At 42.7% G+C, this 23,882-nt stretch overlaps 2 protein-coding genes across 2 annotated transcripts in view; both read left to right on the plus strand.

Annotated features, from left to right (window-relative positions):
* Window positions 1–7,799, plus strand: part of prr36b (proline rich 36b) — a 39,961-nt gene extending 32,162 nt beyond the window's left edge. The window contains 4 exon segments of the mRNA XM_051941484.1: window positions 2,325–2,548; window positions 3,572–3,613; window positions 3,616–4,170; window positions 4,219–7,799. Of these exon segments, the coding sequence (XP_051797444.1) occupies window positions 2,325–2,548; window positions 3,572–3,613; window positions 3,616–4,170; window positions 4,219–6,698 (3,301 nt within the window). The 3' untranslated portion in view covers window positions 6,699–7,799.
* A 10,930-nt stretch (window positions 7,800–18,729) lies between these two features.
* pkn1b (protein kinase N1b) overlaps window positions 18,730–23,882 on the plus strand; it is a 55,114-nt gene continuing 49,961 nt past the window's right edge. Inside the window, exon 1 of the mRNA XM_051941134.1 lies at window positions 18,730–19,096. Within this exon, the coding sequence (XP_051797094.1) occupies window positions 19,070–19,096 (27 nt within the window). The 5' untranslated portion in view covers window positions 18,730–19,069. The remainder of the gene's footprint in view (window positions 19,097–23,882) is intronic.

Genomic DNA, 23,882 nt, shown 5'->3' on the forward strand with positions numbered 1-23,882 from the left:
CTCAAGATAGACTGCAATGTTAGCATTTAAATCCTAATTCTGCTTATAATAAACTGCTTATCAAATTAAACACACCTTAAACTAAGAGGCCACCACCTCACACACTCATAACAGCCACACGAGGCATCGCTGTATTGCACAGTGTGAAAGTCTCAAAAGTTCTGGCACGATTTTATTTATGTTTTGCTTCTAGAAGCAGTGTTTGATTTAAGATTGTGTACTTTAGTAGGTATGTAGCACAACATTAAAGTAAAAGCAATGCTCAATTTTAATGTGAAACTGCAAAAAAATAAAAGAAAATTGTCCCTGAAATCAATATAATTACACTGATCTGTAATTGTGCAGCCTTAGTAGCAGTTTCCCCCATCAGCATTTTTACCTGTTTTGATTTTTCGTTCAACATGGTCGGCTCCAAACGCGCTAAATCAATGTCACAGATTAGTCTATCTGTGGTTTTGCGTAGCCAGAAGGATTTTATATCAGTAAAATTTGAACTGGCATGATCTGATAGTCTTAATAGCGGTAACACACCTTTCACTACCCCAAAGCCAATTCCAAATCATGTGGATCAGCTGTTAAAGCTTGTTTGAACTCCTAAAGTGACCGCACCCCTCTTGTGTTGCCGCCCGTCGCTCTCTGACTTTAATCTTATTTCGTGTTACCAAACCGTATTCCGTTGCATTTGCCAGGTTGTGAATAGCGTGCGCTACTTCACTGCCCTCATACAATGAGTGTGCTTTTAACATTGGCTCCTTTTCCAGCTGGGGGGATTTGGAGAAGTTATTTTTGTTCTCGTTTCAGTATTAAAGATTAACGTGGTCCCAGCCATCTTCACTCTCCCTCTACCTCCCTCCCGTTGCCTGTTCTCTTTCTGCCAGGACTAACTCAATTCTTTATTTAGAAACAGGCAGTTAGAGTAGCGTGGCCCGGGAGACTGCGCACCACAGACTTGTCAGGACTACTAGATGTAGGTTACTTTGCTCAGACATGACATAGAAGGCGGCTTTTAGGCCAGGAGCAGGCCGGCTGACGCACACTGCCCCAAGAGTCGTTCCCTTGTGGGGCGGAAGCTACAGACGGAAGATAAAGGACATGGCCGACTGGGGTTGGGATGACTCTCTGGGGTCCACTGACTCACCTTCCAAACCACTTCACTTCAGAGCCCCTCAGGGGAGTCTGTCATGGCGTTGTGGAAGAGTTATCTGGGCCGAGGACTGTTACGGGCGTTTCAGATGATGATGTATTAAAGACAGAATTCCTCCTGACGTGCTATTTGCATGTTGTTTGCTCTAATCAGTCTATTAAACTGTACTGCACAGCAACTTTAACCCTTGTTTCATCCTGCGGGTCAAAATTGTCCCGTTTCAAAGTTTGAAAATGTGGAAAAAATATATATTTTTATGTCCACATTTTCAATATTTTTGGGAAATTTTGGAACAAATCCGTTTGTCCGTTTTTGAGTAATGTTGCACACGGACAGACAAATTCACAGACAAACGTACGCCGATCGTCACATAACTCTGCCGCATTACTTGATGGAGTAACTAGTGCACATAAGACAGAGAAATGTAAAAATAAAACCTTTTCTTGCACTTAAAAGCAACAAAAAGCGTCAGAGGTGGTGCCCTGTTTATACATTGGAGATCTAGACAACTAGACATGTACAACATAATGAGGTGCTTTAAAAACAAGCACACATTTAATAAAATCAATGGAAAATGGACTGAGGATCAATGGAAGGACTTTAAAATGGTTGTAATGCAATTTCTTTATCTGATCCCAGTGTGCAATCAATAATAATGAGTTGTGTCGGTATGCCCTCTTGTCCTTGAGAGGATCGTCGTCAGGCTGCCTTGGGTGAACCTGTCGAGGTCATGGTCTCGTCTGCTTGTAAACCCTTTAGAAGTGTATTGTTTCGTTCTCGCAGTCCATGTAAGAAGTCTTGCCTGTGTTTGTTCCATTTCTTCAGGTTCCCTCCTGGCAGCAGCAGTGACTAATGGTGGCGTGTCAAAGTGTTGCTCCTTGTAACCATCATTCGGAGGCACTCAGAGCATAGGGTTGATAAGCACATCGTCGGGGTGAGACGTGATGTTCGCCCCGAGATGTGAGTGACTTAGAAATTCAAACGCTCAAGTCAGCTTCAATTAATCCTCATCCATTGTGTTCTGTATCCGGGGGAATAACTGTCCGTCAAGCTCGCTTAAATATGTCTCTCATGGGCATTTTGAATGATTGTACAAGAGCCCGAGATTAGACTTAGAAAGGACATAGGCGGGGATACTGCCAAGCATTTCCTAACTTTTTTCTTTGCTGTGTTTCTTCAGGACCCCAACCACCACGGGAGCATCATCTCGTCCTGCCACAGGCTCGACTCGGCCACCCACTGCCAGCACAGCCAAGAGCTCCACAGCTACAGCCAAACCTGCCACCCCTAAAACACCCTCCACCACTGCCAAGCCTGCCGCCCCCAAATCCACCTCCACTACCCCCTCTGGTGGCAAAGCTCCAGGATCGCAGACATCCAAAAACGCAACCCCTGTCAAAAAAGGTAAATACAAAAGGAATGTTCACAATGAAGTAAAAACACATATTGAAGAGGATATAAATAACTTACTAAGAGCACAAGCTGTCTGGATAAAATCATGAAAACATTCTGATGGCTTTAAAAGCTGGAAAGGGATTCAAACAACGCAGAAAAATCAGAGTGGCTACGTCTGCTCCGACGTTTAAGGCTAACAATGGAAAATGCTCCATCACCCCTTGATAAGGAATGAATGTTTAATAGTGATTGATCAGCAAATCTGAAGGATCTAATCCCCGTGCTGCCAAAACATCAAAGTCTTAAAATAAACTCTGAGCTTAACTGGTAAGGAGTGAAGAGAGGTCAGTAAACAGGAGATATGGTTTGTCTTGACAGCGCCAGGAAGAATCTTTTCCGTGGCTTTTTGAACCAGCTGTAGGCAAGATAAGGCTGACTGACTGATTCTTAGATTGCAGTAGTTGAGTTGAGAAGAAAAAAATGCATGAGTCGTTGTCTCTTAGAATGGAATCTAAAATGGAGGAAGTAGTGCTGACAATAAAGTTATCATCCATCAAATTTTAAAGCAGAATCAAAGATATCACTAAGATTTCTTGCGAGGGTAAGTCTAGTAAATGTGGTTTTGGAGTAGGATGTTAAAAGCAACATAAATTAGAAGGTACAGCTGGGTGAGATATTGGATACGATCGATTCAAAAGGAAGCCTTAAAAGGAACCTTGTGGTGCTCTACATGAGGTGGGAAGCAAAAGGAACACATTATCAATTCTCACAGTGGGAGCTGTCTTCAAAAGCACTAAGAGAGATGGTGTTTCAAGGAGCAAAGAGATCTAAAAGAATTATTGAGTGTAAAGACACTAACAAATGACTCAAATCAATCCATTTCAAGTTTGTATTGTACATATTTACCTGGATTATGGTGTCCTGTCACCACAGAAAGCTTTAGTGTGTGTTCTGTGTGCTTTTGGGGTTGTAATATGAGGAGATCTTGTACATTATCACATTTGTCAACTACTTTCTGTGCTGTTTTTCTAGATGTCACCAAACCAGCCACCCCAGCATCCAAAAAGCCTGCAGAGTCCCCCTCACTCGTCCTTCCTCTACAACAAAGTCAAAACCCGAGACTCCCAAGTCGGCTGCAAAATCAGACGTCGCCACCAAAAAGCCTGCTGCTAGTAAGGCTGCAGACACAAAGACGCCCATCCGCAAAGAGAGTAAGCCCACTCCTTCCAAGGCTCCCTCCAAAGCGCCTGCAACCAAGACTTCCAGCCCGAAGAAAACTGTGGGAAGCAGCACCCCAACGCCTGTGAAACGTGGTCCTAAACCCACGGCAGCTGCTGAACCTGCAAAGGAGATAGCTGCAGCAGTAGCCGCGGCTGCAGCTATAGCAACTGCTGCAGCTGTGGTTGCCGGGCCAGAGAAGGCAGAACCTCCAGCAGAAGTAGCTTTGGAGCCACCTGCTGTACAAGTATTAGAGCCCACACCAGAACCTGTCCGAGAACCAACACCAGAACCTATACGGGAACCGACACCAGAACCTGTCCGAGAACCAACACCAGAACCTATACGGGAACCGACACCAGAACCTGTCCGAGAACCAACACCAGAACCTATACGGGAACCGACACCAGAACCTGTCCGAGAACCAACACCAGAACCCGTACGTGAACCGACACCAGAACCCGTACGTGAACCGACACCAGAACCCGTACGTGAACCGACACCAGAACCCGTACGGGAGCCAGAACCCGTACGGGAGCCAACACCAGAACCCGTACGTGAACCCACACCAGAACCTATACAACAACTAAGTTTCAACCAAGAAGCATCTCCAGAACCCCCAGTAGAACATCTCCAAGCTGAACAGGTCCAGGAACCAGCCTCCAGTGTACACTTGGACCCTTTCAAATTTGAAGAGTCTGCCAACGACTCGGTTCCTTCACTGGGAACCACTGTCATGTCTCCTCCTTGCTCCCCACCGGGCCCTGCTTCTCCTGTCAGAGAACCACAGAATGCCTCGTCTCTGATGGACATGCATGTCCAGCCTGATCTCTGGGACAGGGACCAGGACCTGGTTCAGTCTGACATGCCTCCCCAGAGTACAGTCAATATGATGGGCTTCCAAAGAGAAGAGGAAAAGGAAAAAGACGAAAAGTTTGAGACACAGGAGTCACAGGATGAGGAGGACCAGGAAGAAGAGAAGGAGAACCTGTTCATGCCTGCCTCCACACCTCCAGGGACCTTCAATGTTATGGCGCAACCTCACTTTTTGGGTGCCTCTCCTCTGGATGACTTCACTCCCAGAGAACTGATCTCCCCTCATGAAAAGGAGGAGGCAGTGGAAAAGGCCGATGAGGAGATCAATGAGGATGACGATGAGGAGGATGATGAAGATGAGGAACAGAGGAGACTGGGCCACCAGCCGTCGTCCATGATCACTGACTTGAGCTCGTCTCAGCCGTCTGATGACTTCCAGGTCCGGTCCTTGACCTTTGGGGGCTCGACAGGTTGGCACGGCGACGACCTGCTGTCTGGGATGGACTCTGAGGACGTGAGCAGCTGCACCAGCAGTCGGCAGCAGGGAGTGTCTGACCTCAGCAGCACCCAGCACACCGCGATACTGGAGGGCACCCAGAGCTCAGACGCCCTGGTGGACACCAGCCTCCGTGGCTCTGAGGGTGATGGTAATCTAATGGGTTCTCCCAACGTGGAAACCCTGGCTAATGAAGAAGAGGAGGATGACGAAGATGAGAGGGTGGACGATATGGACCTGAGCTCTGAGAGAGTAGAGGAACCTCACAGAGCGTTCCAGGAGCAGGAACGAGATGAAGAAGAGGACGAAGATGTGGAGATGCACAGTGAAGGCATCACTGAGAGCTGTGAGAATGCAGATGAAGATGACTTTAATGAGGAGGAGCGCTTGGACAACCTCAACCGCTCTGGTCCTCCGCCTTGCGTCCCCCCTGCCTCCTCTTGGGGCCAGACCAACCCTTTCTCAGACACCTGGGCTCAGCCGGTCTCCCTGCTGTCCGTGTCCTCGCCCAGCCCAGTGTCGGACCACGGTGCTGCTGAATCTGAGACACCCACCCAGTCTCCTGCCCAGGCCTGTTTGGATGCCAGCGCTCCTTCCTTCGCTCCTCAGTCGGAGCAGCATGAGTCAACACATGAAGACATGAAGGGCTCAGCTCCTGAAGACACTCACAACCTCCTCGCTCCCCCAGCTGTAGCTATGTCCCAGTCCAGCACTCTGAGCGGCACAGCTCTGGCCGCCCACAGCAGCAGCGAGACGAGCACACCGGAGGAGCTCCGCGACTACGACAGCAGCTCTGGGGTCGAGTCCCGTTCAGACAAGCAGCAGACCCCAGTACCGGCTTCAGTCCAGCCCGACATGGAGCAGGATTTGGGGATTCACTTGGAGAAGGGCGATGGCGAAGAGGAGGAGGCTGAGACTCTCCCAGCTGACGAAGTCCTGGGAACCGGACCCCCAACTGCTCCGGCATCTGCCCCTTCCTCCCCGTCAACATCAGGAGACGAGGCCAGCGACACAGAGGGCGAGATGCAGATCAATGACCCTGATGCTCCGATGATGATGGATGAGAGCGCTGGGTTTGAAAGCCCTCCTCCTACCTGTAACCTGCCCGCTCTCGAGGAAGACGAGGAGGCCGGGGACCACGCCACCGGAGAGGGCGAAGAGGACGGAGGTGGAGCCACCCCTCAGTCAGCCAATTCGGTGGCGTCCTACGGCTTTGACTGCACCACGTCCAACTCTAACGCCCACTCCATGGCCGAGAGCTGTGGGAAAAGCCCGGGCATCTTCTCCCTGGAGAACGAGGAGCAGCTTCCAGAGGAGGCCAAGGACCCCTCCCTCATCAAGGAGCTGACCCTGCCTTCAGCTGCTGCTGCCGCACAGGTGGAGGACCTGCTGGGCAGACCCGTGGACCTGATGCCTTTGGGCCACCCAGGAGACAGCCATCCCAGCCTGGGCGATCACCACTACATGCTGGGGGGGAAGATGGTGGCCGACGAGCTGGAGGACGTGGATCCGCTGGAGCCCAGCCACCACCTCGGGGCCCAGGATTCCGGAGAAACCGACGACAGCCAGCCGCCCTACTACTCTACCATATGTGATAAGACTGATAGTTTTCTGGCAGGTAACGTATAAGTCCCTCCTCTTACCCCCGGAATGCACCTTTTCCCTGCAACCCTCCCCCTTTACCTGTCGTTTGTTTTCTCTCCAGTTGGGTTAGATGGCTTAGAAGAAAAAAAGGAGAGCAAGGTTGTAGGAAAAAGATTTTAAAAAATGAACGAAGGATGGAAAAAATGACTGTAGCAATTTTTAAATGAAGCCTCCCTCTTTCATACTGTTATGGTCATGGTTCTGAGTGTACGGCTTAAACTCCTTTATGTACAATAGCTACTACCATTTTCTAGTAGAATGTTCTTTTTAAGTAACACTGCATATTCTGTAGCCCCTGATGGGGTATTGACTGATTGGTCCAAATGGGACTGAGCCTTTAAACTGAAAAAGAAAAAAAAACCAGATGGAACGAAATGGACTTATTGTGTATTTATCCTACTGTTTTTACCGAACAAATGTCAATGATTTTTTTTTTGTTTTGTATTTGCTTATTTGTTATTTTTTTGTTCATTTCTGTTGAAACCTGGTCCTCCCTACCCCGTGTACACATGCTTCATGTTCAACAGCACCATAGCGATAGTCACATGCTCCTTTTTAAAGTTTGTGTTCTTGTTTCAAGACTTTTAGCTTTCAAAATAAAGGCTAGGTATTAACACGGCTGATTTGCTGAGGTAGTGGGAGCGGGTTTGGGAGTGTTAGATTGCAGTTGTTGACGTTTTTTAATGTGTGCTTCAAGAGGTTCTACGCTCTTTGCATAGGTTGTTAAGGTATATAACGTGCAGTCACGTACAGTATGTGTTTCAGGCATTTGGTTTTAAGTGGCTAAGCTTTGAGCCTCAGTTAGCTGATCATTTGTGTTCCGGAAGAGACTAACAATTAGCCTATTATTTGTGATGAGACCCTGCGTTATCCTACATCGCTATCACAGTTGAGCTTTACACTCGCTGGAATCTTTTCATAGTGGGCCTTTTGGTTTGCTATTTCAACCGTATATTGCATGTTTAACTAACAAAAAGACTGTGTACTACCTGGAATCTGAAACAGTTCTACACTAGACATGTTCATAAATGAATGGTTCACACTAGGTTATCTTTCAAAATTCCATTAAAACATCATTGCAAGGCATTTTGTTCCTGTTTCTTATTTTCCCTATGGATCCAGCATGCCCGAACTTTACTGTCCTCCTGTTCGAGTCGCTGTGTGTTTGTTTGTTTGATTATGCACCGGTAATTCCCATGGCGTCTCCTCTTCCTCACCATGGGAATGACTGGAAAACAAGGAAGGGATGCGACATGATACAATGGTGTTGTATCGAAAATGGAATTTTGGTCAATCAAAGAGGTTATCCAAGTCTTGTCCCAGTGGTTTGTCGTCCACCTTGCTTATGGCTTCATGATATTTTTCAACTCACAAGGATCAGTGTGTCGGACTTCTGGACAATTAGCAGCTAAACACCCCTCCCTACCCTTCCTTTCCAAGCATGTACAGAACCTATGGTGGCTGCTTCGTCAATGGAGAAATGAATGCACTCCCTATGTAGATAAGACGGTCTTTTTCTAAGGTGTTGAAAACCAAGAAAACATACTATATTCCGTGTTTTGCTAATAGAGTCCCCTAAATCCTGCACACTGGTCCTTTAGGGTGCCCTGTGGAGCAAACAAACATTGACTACATTCGTGTTTCATAGGAGTTCTTCACACATCTGTTGTATGAGACCGGTGTGTAGAAGATGGACGAGCATTTCTTCAGCTTTCAAGTAGTCTCCTGCACGCTCTCTAGCTTGCATAAATACGCTAAATTGCAACATTTCAGTGCAGCAAAACATCACAAATAGGTGTATTTAAGCAACTTGGACAGTATGTGGGAGTCTTGTTGAAACTTTTGGTCACACAGTTTGTATTTCCCTTCCTTGAAAACGTTTCATTTCCTATTTTTTTTAAATCCCACATTGCTAACATCTGTGTTGTCTAATTAACACTCATATTCCATTCCTTTGTTGGCCCATTGCTACATTATTTGCCACAACTGGAGTAGTACACAATAAACAACAACAAGGCCCACACCTAAAAAACACAAATCCATGTTGGTCCATCAAACCTCCACAGGGCACCTATTAAAAACTACATCACATATTTCTCTTGTCTTAAAGGTTTAAAGTGCTTGACATCCTTCCAACAGAGAAAAACCGGCTGCATCCTCCTGAATGTTCCACTCACATTTAATTCATTCAGCACCAAACGACACATAAATGGAAGCAACAGGCCACATGAATGCAAAGTTTCCTCTGATCTGCCCGCTCCTGCTCATTGAAACCCTGACATATAACACACTCTGCATTAAAATCACACACAAACACACACACCTGTACATGCAGCTTCTCTCTACTTGATCATAGCTGAGTCATGAGACTGTGCAGGACTCAATTCAGACATTTAGTGAACTTCTCATACACAGAACAGTACAAGTTAGTCAAACACATGTAGTTATAGTTTTCACATCTTAACCCTCCTGTTGTCCTCATTTATGGGCACCAAAAAATATTGTTTCCTTGTTTGAAGAAAATACAAAAATACAGCAAAAAAATCCCGAAATTTCTGATTCTTTGCAAAACCTCCAGGAAGAAAATTCCAATAATTCCTAAAAGGTTTCCCTTTAAAGTTTAATTTAAAAAAAAAAATCCCCCAAATTTGGCAAGAAAATTCTTGTAAATATTTTTTAAAAAATGTAAAAAATTATCCAAAAAATGAGTAAAAATACCTAAAGTGATTCCATATATATCAGCAAAACCTCTATTTTTTTTAAAGAATATTCACAAAAAATCGACCAAAGACCAAAATCCAGTGAATTTCGATTTTTTTGTGGATTTTCTTAAGAAACATTTTTAATTCTTTTTTCCACAACAAAATGTTCAAAGATTTTCCAAAAATGTTGAAAAATGTGGACATCAGAAGTTTCACTGTGAAAATATATATTTTTTCCACATTTTTAAACTTTAATCCGGGTCAGTTTTGACCTGCAGGACGACACGAGGGTTAAACCATACATTATGTTAGTGTTGTCATTTATCTCTGATGTTGTCAGTTTGAACCTCCATGTGTTCATATGTCTCTCCAAATACCTGGTGTCCGTATTGTACCGTGTATTGTATGAATGCTGTCTTGCATGATAACCATCAATGGAATACGGGAATGAAACTACAGATGTGAGTTTACATTATTGAAGCAATCAAAAGAAAATGCAACCTTAGAGAGAAAACATCTTGTTTCTCAGTGCTGGTTTATACCGTGTATGGTGTTCCTCTGTCATTGTTGTCACTTTATTTTGGAAACCCCTGTTCTTTTTTGCGTTCCACCTTTGCGTTCTTGTCAGATTTCTCCTCCTTCCTGGCCCCTGTTCTGTTTGATGCATGCATCTCTAATGGATGCACCAAGTGATCTTAACTGTCTCACAGGAGACGAGAAGAGGCACGTCGTGGACGAAGCTCACGCGTGGCAAACGCTCTCACAGCAAGACAACCAGAACCAGAACCACGCTGCCTCACTTCCCATAGCGAATGGCCACTACTTGGCGCTGGTCCCCGGCAACAGGAGGCCCATTGATCCCAGTCTCGCCGTGCATTTTGCCAAGATGGCGCCCCCTCCGCCTTTGATGGAGCCCAGCGGTGGCGGTCGCGCTGGTGGAGAACAGCTGAGGAGGCTGGAGCAGCACCAGGAGAAGCTGAGAGAGATGCAGCAGCGCCAGGAGCAGGAGAGGCAGAAGAGGCAGTGGCTGGAGGAAGAGCGTTTGAGGCTGGAGCAGCAGAAGCAGCTGGAGAAGCAGCGGCGGGAGCTTCTCCAGCTGCAGCTCCAGCAGCAGCAGCAGGAGCACCGCCACCGCAGGCAGGTCCTGCAGTGGCAGCTGGAGCTGGAGCAGCAGTACCGCATGCAGCAGAAGCAGATCCAGCAGCAGCAGCAGCTGAGGAGGAGCCCCACCGGAGTGATGATCTCTCCGTCCTCGGGGCTCTGCACCATCTACGAAGCCATGGAGACCAGCGACGAGGAGGACGAGGCCAGAGGAGAGCAGAGGAGGAGCACGCACCTGGTGGGAAGAGGATGTCGCCCTCCCAGGATTCTCAGAGACAGCTGCGCCCGGTTCCTCCGCAGGAACTGGAGTGGAACAAGAAGGTGGACATGGTGCAGCAGCTCATCAACCAGACCCTGATGCTGTCTGGTGATGGGGGCTGCCCTCCTCTCCTGCTCCTCCCTGTGGGGTCAGGAGGAACCCTGAGCCCCTGGAGAGCAGCATGTGGCCCAACATGCTTCCTCAGTTCAGCCCTCCGGCGCCACGGTCACCTCGGTCAGCAGCTACTCTCCGGACAGCCGGGGCAGCTCTCCGCCCGGAGACTGGACTGTGGTGGAGGTGGAGACCCAGCACTGAAGACAGCCGACCAACAGGTGGTTTAGCACATGATTAGCAAGTCAAAGGAAGAGTTTGGCATTTTTGAAACAGAGAGCCCCAAAAATGTTTGGACACACCTTCTCATTCATTGATTTTATTCATTTAAATTATTTTCTGCTTTGTAGATTAACACTGAAGACATCAAACTATGAAAGAACACACATCAGAATCAGCTTTAATGTCCACAAAACATACAAGGAATTTGGTTTCTGTTGTTTGAACATGGAAAGAGAATCATAATTAAAAAAAAAAGAAACTATAGGAAGAAGAACAGGAAAAAATGTAATAAAAATAAATTGGCACCATATATGCAGATATTTACAAGCTAGAAAGTACATATAAATACAGTAGTGCAAAATGATCATTGCTCCATGATGATGCACTGCAAAAAGAATTATATAATTTTGCATGCAACTGTATGCTAAGCTAACTAGCTGCTAGCCTTACTCCTGGTCTGTTTATCATTCTCTGTTTAGACGTTGGATTTTCTCCCTTTGTCTGCTGAGTCCTTCTCCCACAGTCCAAAGACGTGCATGGCAGGCCATAAAGAGTGATCTGTCTCACTTCTGTAAAAGCTGCAGCCTTCTACAACCCACAAAAGTGGCTGTAGGTAATAATGGATGGATCTTCTTTTCTTACTCTGCCAGTAATTCCAGAAAATGTCAAACTCTTCCTCTCATCATGAATATGCACCATAAGACTGCAGTCTTTTGACAGATTTGTGTCTATATATCGTTCATATAACTCTTTTTTTTTTTTTTTTTTTTTTGAGCAACACATGAATTTCTGGTAACGTCTTCACACAATGTTCCATTTTGTCTTCATCACATGACCGTGCAAACTCGGTTTGAGGGCAACGATCCTGATTCTTATGAGAACAAATCCACTTTTTGCTCCCCGTGTCATCGATTACTGTAACCCAGACATGCATATCTCACACTGTAGCCTCTCGCATTAGAGCATGTTTCCTTATAATACGCACACTGAAGCACACTGTTAGAGCTCATATCCGTCTGTATAGTCACTTTTTACATATCATAACCACAGACCAAACACTGGTCTCCTCTCTCTCACAGGAGGGGTTAAGCTATGACGAATTGCACTGATTTTCCTCCTTTATTTATTGTGTTTATACAGGTAAGTGGCAGTCAGTCGGTACTGTTTTTATAATAATTATATTTATAGTTGTGGAAATATGTGAAAAATCTACTCTATTGTGTCCTCTCCACCCTCTGTGGTCCGTTTGCTGTGTTAGTGTGACTTCACCGGACCAGCCGAGGTTTTCATGGACTGAACCCTCATGCGGGTCAAGTTTGACCCGTTTTAAAGTTTGAAAATGTGGAGAAAAATGTGTATTTTCACAGTGAAACTTCAGATGTCTGCATTTTTGACATTTTTGGAAAATTTCTGAACGTTTTTTGGTGGAAAAAAAAAGAAATGCTCAAAAATAAATGTTCTTTACCCCTCCTGTTGTCCTCATTTACAGGCACCAAAAATATTGTTTCCTTGTCTGAAAAAATCAAAAAAGTCCACAAATTTCTGAAAATTTGCAAAACCTTCGGGAAGAAAATTCCAATAATTCCTTAAAAGTTTGCCTTAAAAATTTAATTTAAAAAAAAATCCCCAATTTGGCAAGAAAATACTTGTAATATTTTTTAAAAATGAGTAAAAATCTTCCGAAAAATCCTAAAATATCTAAAGTGATGACATACACCCCCTGTCAAAAGTTTTAGGACAGGTTCTAATTTATTTGAATGAGAAAGTGTCTAAACCTTTGACATGTTATATGTCAGTAAAACTTCTAGTATTTTCTTGAAGAACATTCACAAAAATCAATTCGCTGGATTTTGGTTGATTTTTTGTGAATGTTCTTAAAGAAGCATCTTTAATATTTCTTTTTTCCACCAAAAAATGTTCAAAGATTTCCCAAAAATGTTGAAAATGTGGACATCAGAAGTTTCACTGTGAAAATATATATTTTTCCACGTTTTCAAACTTTAAAACGGGTCAATTTTGACCCGCAGGACGACAAGAGGGTTAAGAACATTCACAAAAAAATCAACCAAAATCCAGTGAAATCAACCATAATTTCACTGGATTTTGGTTGATTTTTTTGTGAATGTTGTCAAAGAAAATATTAGAAATTTTACTGATATATTTGTATCACTTTAGATATTTTTTTGGAAGATTTTATTCATTTTTGAAAATATTTACAAGAATTTTCTTGCTAAATTTAGATTTTTAAAAAACAAAACTTTTAAGGAATTACTGGAATTTTCTTCCTGAAGGTTTTACAATTTTCTGGAATTTTGGGATTTTTTTTTTTTTGCTGAATTTTGGGATTTTTTTTCAGACAAGGAAACTATTTTTGGTGCCCATAAATGACGACAACAGGAGGGTTAATGGAGCTGTCAGTTATGGGAGGAAGAGGGAGAAGGCCCCTCCTTGTTCAGCTGTGAGGGGTGACAGGAGGCTACCAGGGGGTGCAGTTGTTGTCTTCTCTCTCACATTCCAAAGTCGTAACCTCATTTCCTGGATCGGCCGTATCCAGGGAGTCAGCAAGGTTACAGATGATGTCATGGTGTGGGAGAGGAAGGAGGATGAGACAGTGTACCAGCCCGGTGGGTTGGAGTGACGGGTACCAACACTTCAGCTCTCCCCGACTCCCTGTTTCTGTGTTATTTACACCAACCACACTGCTCAGATTTCCTCCACATTCCCCTCTTTGTGTCCTATCTGTGATTTGTGCAATATTCAGCTGAGAACCAGGCGATCACAACCTTAAGTATCAATAACTGTGATTTTTTTTGTGGTTTTTTCTCGAAAGCACCTGTTTCTCTTTGTGTCTGCACAAGGTAGGTGATGTCAGTGGGAGATGGTTGGAATAAAGAGGCGACGGCGCCCCTGTTGGCCGCGTGAGCGTCACACTAACCCACTTTCCCACACAGAAGCTCTTCTACATTAACCCGTTAGCTGTGTGTTTTCTATCTGTTCTCCAATAGCCTTTATTGCTTTTGCTGCTGTTGCTGAAATGCACAATTTTATATGAAGAATTACAGCGATCTAAATTCATATTTGACTAATAAATAAATATTTGAAAGCAGAATTTAGTTTTCTAAGTGAATTTACTACTGCAGTGAGCTTAGCATGCTGTGTCAGATTATATTTTGTGTAAAACAACGTGGCCACGGCTGTTGTATGCTGCTATACTATCATATCCAGAGTTTCTACGATTTAATTTATCACCTTATATACTAAACAGCACAACTAATAATAATAATAATGCATGTGTTTATGAGAGTGGACCTATATGTGCACCTTTATTGTTTTATCGTAGTCTGCAGTGCCTCCAGTTCCTCTACACTGATATTTTTGTGTACCTTTGCTATCAGATTTCATATCATACAGTGAGTATCAAATATAGATGTTTACATCCTCATATTTTAATGTGTTCTATGAGTGTTTGCTATGATTCTTTTGTATTGCAGAACTTTTCTGTGGTGTTGTGCCAATGGTTCAATCATTAATAGTATGAAATGTGAACAATCACTGCTTCCAGTAATAAATCAGATGCTTGAAATCATGTTGCTCATGTTTGTGTTTTCGTGATTGTGCAGACTTTAAATGTTATCTCTGTAAACAAGGAATGACCGGAGAGGGCAGTTCTCCTCCAAGGCTGTCCATTCCCCCATATGGCATCATCAGAAATGCAGCATTTGTTTATTTATACTTATTGATGATGAGAAATCACAGCACTATAGAATGTGGCTATTTAACCCTCGTGTCATCCTGAAGGGTCAAAATTTGACCCGTTTAAAAGTTTAAAAATGTGGGGGGAAAAATATTTTCACAGTGAACTTCTGATGTCCACATTTTTGGGAAATCTTTGAACATTTTTTCGTGGAAAAAAAATGTAAAAATGTTCTTAAGAATCATTCACAAAAAAATCGCTGGATTTGGTTGATTTATGCGAAGTTCTTAAGAAAATATCAAGAGTTTTACTGATATATATGTAATCACTTTATATATTTTTAGATTTTTTTGTCAGATTTCTACTCATTTGCCAAATTTGGGGGATTTTTTTTTTTAAATAAAACTTTAAGGAACATTTAAGCAATTATTGGAATTTTCTTCCTGAATGTTTTTGCACTTTCCGAATTTGGGGAATTTTGTTTTCAGAATTTTTAGATTTTTTCAACAAGGAAACTATACTTTTTGTGCCCGTAAATGGGACAACAGGAGGGTTATTGCAGATGTACCTCAATAAATGACTTTGCGCTGAGCACAGGCGTGTGTACGTTATGTACAGATACCAATCATGTGACCTAAATCTGTAGTGTGCGGTGGGGAATTGATGTAATGTCGCACACGACGGAGTAACAGACGGACAGACAAACGCACGGTGATCATCACATAACTCAATAAAAGTAGCTGAAATGAGGGACCAGGCTTTGTTCCTAACGTTACAGTGATGCATTTGATTACTGATGAGATAAGAGTTTTTTCATTTGATTATGAATCAATTGATATTTAAAATGTAATATTTGAGTCTTTTTTTTAATCTGTTTTTCCTCCATTGTTTTGTCCTGTTATGGGAAAGCTGCCATTAAGGCACGGATTGCAAGACTATTGTCCCAGCAGTGAGGAATGGGGCAAAGAGAAGGAGTATAAAGGAGAGAATCTGGCAGTCGCTGATGGATGTGTAATACTGCTTTGTGTGCTCATGTTCAAAATGCCATCCTCAAAGCTAAAGGTAATCCAACAATAGAAAATGCAACATTTTTTTGGATGAAGCAGTGAATAAAACATTTCAAACCTGGTTCTGTAGGTGTTTCAATCTGGAAATATATAAGGTGTCCTAGGTAATTTTAGATATCAAGGCTAAGCTTAATAGAAAAGAATACAATCAAAACTGTTTTTTGAATCAGTCATTTTATTATTGCTTAGCTCATGAGAAGGTTATTATTAAATCGGGACGTTATTTAGTGACATTTTAGTGATACCAAGTCATTTTTCTTCATAAGTGATTGTTTTTGTAAAGACATGATCATAATGAACATAAAAAACCTTTTTTTTACTTTAAATAAAAATGTATGCAGACATATCCCATGAACTTCAAAAGTCCTCAGTATAAGTATATTATCCTATATAAACTCCACCTGCTGCACATACTGACCATCTGTCACTAATAAAATGAACAGGTTGGTATCCAAAACTTCTCAGTTATGTAAGTGCTGAAATCGAGCTTTTATTCAAAGTAAACAGGATGCCGACTCCTTAAAATTAGTCAATCAGACATCAAGTTCACTATATGTTATGAAGACAAAACAACAGATCTGACAGAAGTAGATTTATGTACATTAAAGAGGTCAACAAAACCAGAGGAGAAATTAGCTTTGGCAGAGGGATAACCATAGACATGCTATAATACAACAACCTGCATTAAAGGCTTAAATATGTCAGTGGATTCTAAATTATCAGCACCATCCATGATTAAGTTGTCATTTTGTCCAAAACTAAAGTGTTTTTCATTCACCATGTATTGATGAATGAGGCTGTTGGTTAACTCTCCCTCCCTGGTTGTGCTTTGGAGCTTTTCTTCCTCATGTCTCAGAGAGGATTAGGTGCTACAGTTGGTCATATTGTTGCTGCAGCCGTCTTATGCACGGCAAATTGCTTGGGGGCAATAAATTCATTCGTCTACTGTAGTCAGGAGCTGCAGGCCGGCCGGTTTGCTGACAGCAGAAGAGCCATCTGACGCATGCAGAGGAGAACAAATGCATGAGTATGATTTGGAAATGTTTATGATAGCAGAGAAATAGAAGATCTGTGATGAACACAGAGTAGCCTCAGTTTTGACACTTAATACAATTCATTTATAAGGATTTTGCTGCTCATTTAACCACAAGACTCAAAGTGGGTGGTGTTATGACCATCTGCAATTAATATTAAAAATGAGGACTATAAGATTGGATCTTACTGTGGGATTTGAAGCCTGAACTCCTTCTAAACATAATTTGCATGATTGGCTGTACACGACTGGAATCTGCACACGTTCTAATGAATAAATGATCAGACGCCCACCTCAGTGAATCTGTCACATCTCCCAGCAGAATAAACACTCTGACATGTTTCAGGGTGATCAACAGGTCTCAGGTTGAGCAGAAGGGCGCTCAGCTGCCGCAGCGATCTCGCCTGTTTCCAGCTGGTCAAGCTGCCCGAAGAAACCCCGCAATAAGATCACAGGAAGGACATGGTGGTTTCAAAGTAAAAGCGCAATATAGCTTTCTAGATTAATAGAGCATCAACAGTGACCATGTTCTGAGAATAAATAAATTAATACAAATTCGGATAAAATGAATAAAAAAATACTGAACTTGTTGACAACTACCCACATTTCAGAATGCAAGGCACATATAATAATGCAGTGCAGACACTTAAACTGAGCAAAGTCTAAAAAGAAAGCTTCACTACAGGTGCCCAGTCCGGTAGTATGTATATATAAATATATATACTATAGTAGTACTATAGTAGTATATATATATATATATTATATAATATATATATATATATATATACTATGTATATAATATATATACTATAGTAGTATATATATTTATATATATATATATACATATAAATATATATTGCTACCGCACCACACACTTCTGGACGCACCATGGGATGACATTCAAAGTGTAAAAATTACAGATGGACATGACAAGTTGTTTTGATCAATAAAGTAAAATATTACATCGTTCAGTTCCAGATACCTTTGACGAAATGTTTATGCCCTGTAGATAAACTGTGATCTGTCTGTTGTAATGTGTAAATGATAAACTGAGGCACAATATTGTTGGAATTGAACTTATTTTTCTTAAGAAATTTCGGGTTGTCATCATGTTTTGTGAAAACATAGTTTATTACATGTGATCATTTTCAGAGTGTGCCTTTTGAACTAAAACAAAGGGAAAAAGTTGGAGTTGTGGTTATTAATAGGTTTTTGTGCTGTGATTTTACTGGTCACTTGAGATCAATTGGGCTGAATGTGAACCTGAACTAAAATGAGTTTGACAGCCCTGATCTTTACTGTGAAAACATATCTATGTGAACTTTATTATATATATATATAGTATATTATATTATTATATTATATATATTATATAGTTACTGGGGGGCACGGTTGGTTTGTTGTCCTCTGAAGGTTTGAGAGCCAGTCTTCTGGGACAATGTTCTATGTCTCATCAACACAGACGCCAAAATCCAAGTTTTTCCATCAGAACACCAAATGGAACCAATAAGATCAATAACATTCCCTTCACCTGTCCAGTGGTCTTCATGCTGTTAAACCGATCTGAATTGCGCTCGACCCTGTTTTAATTGTGGAAAGGCGGCCATAGCCGGAAGTATGTTTTTTCTTCCTCTGTCTGACTGTCTCCTCCTCCTCCTCCCGCAGCATCCCCAACCGCTCTCCGCTTCTCCGCAGAGCCGAGCAGGAGCGCAGACGCCGCGGGGAGGATGGGCCTCAGACCCGCTCACTCTGCTCCGGTGAATCCCGTCCCGGTTCCGGCTTTCTCTCTCTCCTCTCTCTCTCTCTCTCTCCTCTCTCTCTCTCTCTCTCTCTCTCTCTCTCTCTCTCCGCCGTCCTGATGAGCGGCCGGCTGTTCCCTCCGGCCACGGACAGCCTGCACCGCGGGATGCAGACCACAGTCCCAGAGTTGACATCCTGGTCCGCTCCGTCCTCTGATCACCTGCTGCTCCAGACGGCTCCATGTTAGCGCTGCCCGCTGCTCATCGCGTCCCACTGCGCCTTTTCTCGGACTGTTGACTCTATTTGTTGCATTTCACAGGACATCCAACACTGGACTGTTAGTATTTGGACATTTCTGCAATGATCCGCCGGCTGTGAGTGAGAGGAACACTAACAGAAGTCGTCTAATTGGCTGAACGCGCTACGCATGATGGCCAATAACAACGAGCTACAAGTGAGTCCCCAACTTTTTCATTGCTGTGAAAGCTGCTGTGTGGATGCAAATATGTTGGTGGATTCATTTTGCTGCTGTCTGTGGTGATGAGGGAACGTCTTACAACTTGTCCTCCTCGGATGTCTGATGAGGGATACTGTTCCTTAAAGGGCTCCTCCATTCAGTTGCTGTGTGCATGTGGGAAATTATGGAATTAGATAGATTGAAAATAGGTTTCAGAGGCTGATATCTTGTTTTTTAGATCCTACAGTGAGTCTAAAATGATAGATAGTTGTGTTTTGTATTGTACCTCAAACTGTTAAAAGGCTCCCTATGGTAAAAATCAAGCTGTATTTTTGTTTTTTAAAGAAGAGACAAAATATTTGACAAAATTAGTTAGAAAGCGACAAAAAATATGGATAAACGACAGAAATTTGACGAAAAGTGACAAATGCAAGAAACAAATGACAAAAAATAGACTAACAACACAAGCAAGAACAAAAAAACACAAATGAAACACAAAACGATGAATAAAGCAAATCACAAAATGACAAAAGTAAGACAAAAACACAAGTGAGACAAAAAGGAAACACAAAGCAACAAAAATGAGAACCAAACGGCAAAAACATGAGACAAATTACAAAAGTCAGACAAAAAAAGACAAAAAACTAACAAAGTATTTCAAAATGAGATGCAAAACGACAAAAGACGAATGAGCAATCTGGCATTTTACTTTATGATCAAAACAACTTACAACAGTGACAAAAACACCTCTCCAGGAAGTGTGTTAATTCCAGATCACATGACCTGCTCCACATGATGTCATTTCCTCCAGAAGTAAAGACTCGAAAAACTCCAAGGCTTTCTGAGTTATTTAATATAAAGTAGTCAACAGGTTTACTACAATATCTTTATAAATAACTTTCACTTTCAATTTTACTTAATTATAATATTGAGAAGAATCTTTGTGTAAAAATTCCATGTGGTGTTTGGTTATAGGCGGCCATGTTGATTTTAGGCCTGAAAACAGCAAAATGTAGCCTAGCCGCGGTAGACAACCCACGGCAACGAATTTAATTCTCTGCCAGGGAGGGTCTAGTTACCCTCGGTAAGCCTCGAGGTTGGATTCTCCTAAAACTGGCCGGACCAATCACCATGAAGTGTAGAGTCAGAAGGCGGGCGTAACTAAGTGACGACAGAGGCGCGACGATTCTGACAGAAACAACCGGAAACAACTAGCAACGAATTTAATTCTCTGTCAGGGTCGACAACAAAAACGACAACAGTCGTTGAGCTCCATTAGCACCGACTCTGAATAATCTTTCTGTTAACATGTCTGTAATATACTTGAGCTTCACCCATTGACTGTATAAATAAGGTTTCACCGAACTCCCGCATCCTCTGATTTCCGGCGCGCAAGGAACTCCGTCAGCCTATTCGTTGTGCTGATTGGTTGTATACCTACCCAATTGCTGCAGAGTGATTTGAAAGACAACCTTTTAGCCCGCCTCCCTCCCTGTCGAGAGTTCCTAGACCAGGGGTCGGCAATTAGATGTGGCTTCAGGAAAAAATTTGTGTAAACAATCGAACAGCGGGCCAACCTGCGGGCGGGGGGGGGTGCGCTCTGATGCCACGAGTGTGTGTGTGTGTATGTGTGTGTGTGTGTGTGTGTGGGGGGGGCGATACCGCGCCAACCTGCGGGGGGGGGGGGGGGGGGTGCGCTCCGATGCCACGTGTGTGTGTGTGTGTGTGTGTGTGTGTGTGTGTGTGTGTGTGTGTGGGCGGGGGGGGGCGCGATACCGCGAGCAGCGGAGCTTCTACAGCTGATCGCCGCTGCTTGGGACACGTCTCATTTCTGATCACAGATGTATTATAATGATTCCCGAGACACACACATGTTTTTGCACACACTGTTGCTCAGTGAAATCTGGCTGGTACAACCGTGTCCGACCAGTAGCGCAAACGCGGAAATGCCCGGCAGCAGCCGACCACGCGAGTTTCGTGTTGCGGTGATGGACTGGCTTGGCTCCGTGCCCGTGGAAACGCAAACTGGTTTTCAGAATTAACCAACTAAGCTCTGAACTAGCACTAGCTCCTGGAGCCAGCGGGTGGAAACACGGTATATGGGTGCGATCGATTCTTCATTTTTAATAATCTGAAACATTGAAAAAATAAATCAAATTTTCAAAATCATCAGGCGGGCCAGATATTATTCCTGACGGGCCAGTTTGGCCCGCGGGCCGCCAATTGCCTACCACTGTCCTAGACCCTTGTGTCTTCAGACCCTGGTCTAGCACAGCTCGGCTAGCAGAAATGTCAACTAGGATACAAAAAGTCCTGCAATTACGTATCGACTCATATCATCAAAGTGATATTTTCAGGACAGAAACCTGAGCTTCTGCATTATTAATGAGACTTCACAACAACTCTTTTCCAGATAAATAAGCCCTGCTGCTACTGTTTCTGCTCCACTCTTGACCTACATCAGGTTTTCCAGAATACATGGCATAATTTCCCCTTTGTGACACGGTTTTTGAGTCAGGGCTGAGTCATGAAGGGTGTCGTGGTGTCTAATTTAGCGGCTTGGCTTACAGTTACCCCGGTGTCAGTTCAGCACAGGACCTGGTGGAGGGAAATGTTCAAAATTAAAGGCAGAGTGAGTGCAGGCTGGGCTCAGCTCCTGCCATTAGTCCATGCGGCTCTCTGTGGTTAGTGGAGCGAGCACAGTTTGTTTTGTAAATATGAAATACTGTAACTCAGTACGGGCAGAAACAGATGAAATAGTTACAAGAAAGACGTGTGACTGATGGGTGACAGCGTGTAATCACAACCACAAGCCACTCATGGTTCCTGTTTGAACCTGTGTGGGTTCACTTCCACAGCATTCCTGTAACCAGCAAGGAGCAAAGAAGTTTAAAAAATTGCTGAAGGTTTTCCCCAGAAATCAGCCCAGTTAGACCGTTCTGTTGCACTCTGACACTGCTGAATCATTTGTTTTGACTGAAAACTTGATTCCTTCCTGGTATTTAGTGGTTTCTCTGAATAGGGCAGGTCCTTCCAGTGTTTCTTGGAAAGCTGCGCTGCCGATGTGGGCATGAATGTCAAAAGAAACGGCTGCTAGGGGTCACAGTGAACCATCCAGACCTGGACTGTACCAACTGGTCTGTTAGAGCAGCAGGAGACGGCTCAGCATCAGTCATTAATGGGGTCTGCCATCAGATAATTAATCATAGTTAAACTACAGACCATATAAAATGGTATTTTCACTCATTTTTATTGTGGCCAAAAGAATTCACTGTAACAACATTAATGTGATATCTGTCAGTGTTATTAAATTTGTACGGTTATTTAGTTGACATTTCAGTGATATCCGGTCGTTTTATAATTAAAAACCAATACACAAAATGACAAAATTAAGACACGAAACGACAAAACCGAGACACAAAGTGACAAAAACAAGATAAGAAATAACAAAACTGTGACACAAGGTGACAAAACGAGACACAAAATGACAAGAATGAGACGGAAAACAACCAAAATGAGACACAAAATGACAAAAAATGAGACAGAAAACGACAAAACTGAGACAGATAGTGACAAAATGAGATACAAAATGACAAAAACAAGATAGGGAACAACAAAACTGTGACACAAGGTGACAAAACGAGACACAAAATGACAAAAACGTGATATAAAATGACAAAACCAAGACACAAAATGACAAAAACGCAACAGGAAACAACAAAACTGAGACACAAAGTGACAAAACGAGACACAAAATGACCAAAATGAGATAGAAAATGACAAACTGATACACAAAACGACAAAAATAAGACAGGAAACAACAAAACTGAGACACAAAATGACGAAAACAAGGCAGAAAATGACAGAAACGAGACAGGAAACAACAAAATCGGGACACAAAGTGACAAAACGAGACACAAAATGACAAAAACGTGATAGAAAATGACAAAACCAAGACACAAAACGTGGAGCAGGTCATGCAATCTGTAATTAAAACACTTCCTTGAGAGGTGCTTTTGTAATGGGTAACTCAGTTGAAAGGTATTTCTCAGACACAGACACAATTTATTATTTTCTGTATAAAATTTGATATATTTACAAAAAATAAATATCTGTCATGATTATCTCAACTTAATAAAAAGAACACAATCAAAACTATTCCTGAATAAACTCATTTTATTATTGTTCAGCTCATCAGAAGGTGGTTGGTATTAAACTGAGACGGTTATTTAGTTGACATTTCAGTGATATCCAGTCATTTTTTATTAACAAGTGATAGTTTTCATAATAAGCATCATAATAAGTAGGTCTGGACCCGAATATCCCGAATATCCGAACATTCGTTCGCTACGGCGGTATCCGGATATTAATTTTGGTATCCGAATATTGACATCAATATTTCATTTTCTAAATATCTTAGTTATTGTCAACATTAGTCTACATCTCAGTAGTGAATACTCGCTGTTAGTCTACACTTTCAGCTAGTACCTTTTTGTGTGTGATTTGAGCTTATTGCAGGATTAGTGGTTTAGTGGTTTAACATAGTGATTTCAGCTGATCCCGATTCTTTGCATTTCCACCATGTGAGAATTTATTTAGCAGGAGAGGTAACAGTAAACAGCATTTTACTTTTTGTCCTCATGCAGGAGCACAGATTAGTTCTACTTTGACTTGGCATGCATACAGTATTTACAATCCTTGCTTGAAAAAGTTGCTAAAGACGTATTTCAGTGATTTATTGTTGCGGACATGTTTTAAAATAATAATTGGAGAAGAAGCAGCA

This window comes from Acanthochromis polyacanthus, chromosome 21, assembly GCF_021347895.1.
Source record: "Acanthochromis polyacanthus isolate Apoly-LR-REF ecotype Palm Island chromosome 21, KAUST_Apoly_ChrSc, whole genome shotgun sequence".
NCBI lineage: Eukaryota > Metazoa > Chordata > Actinopteri > Pomacentridae > Acanthochromis > Acanthochromis polyacanthus.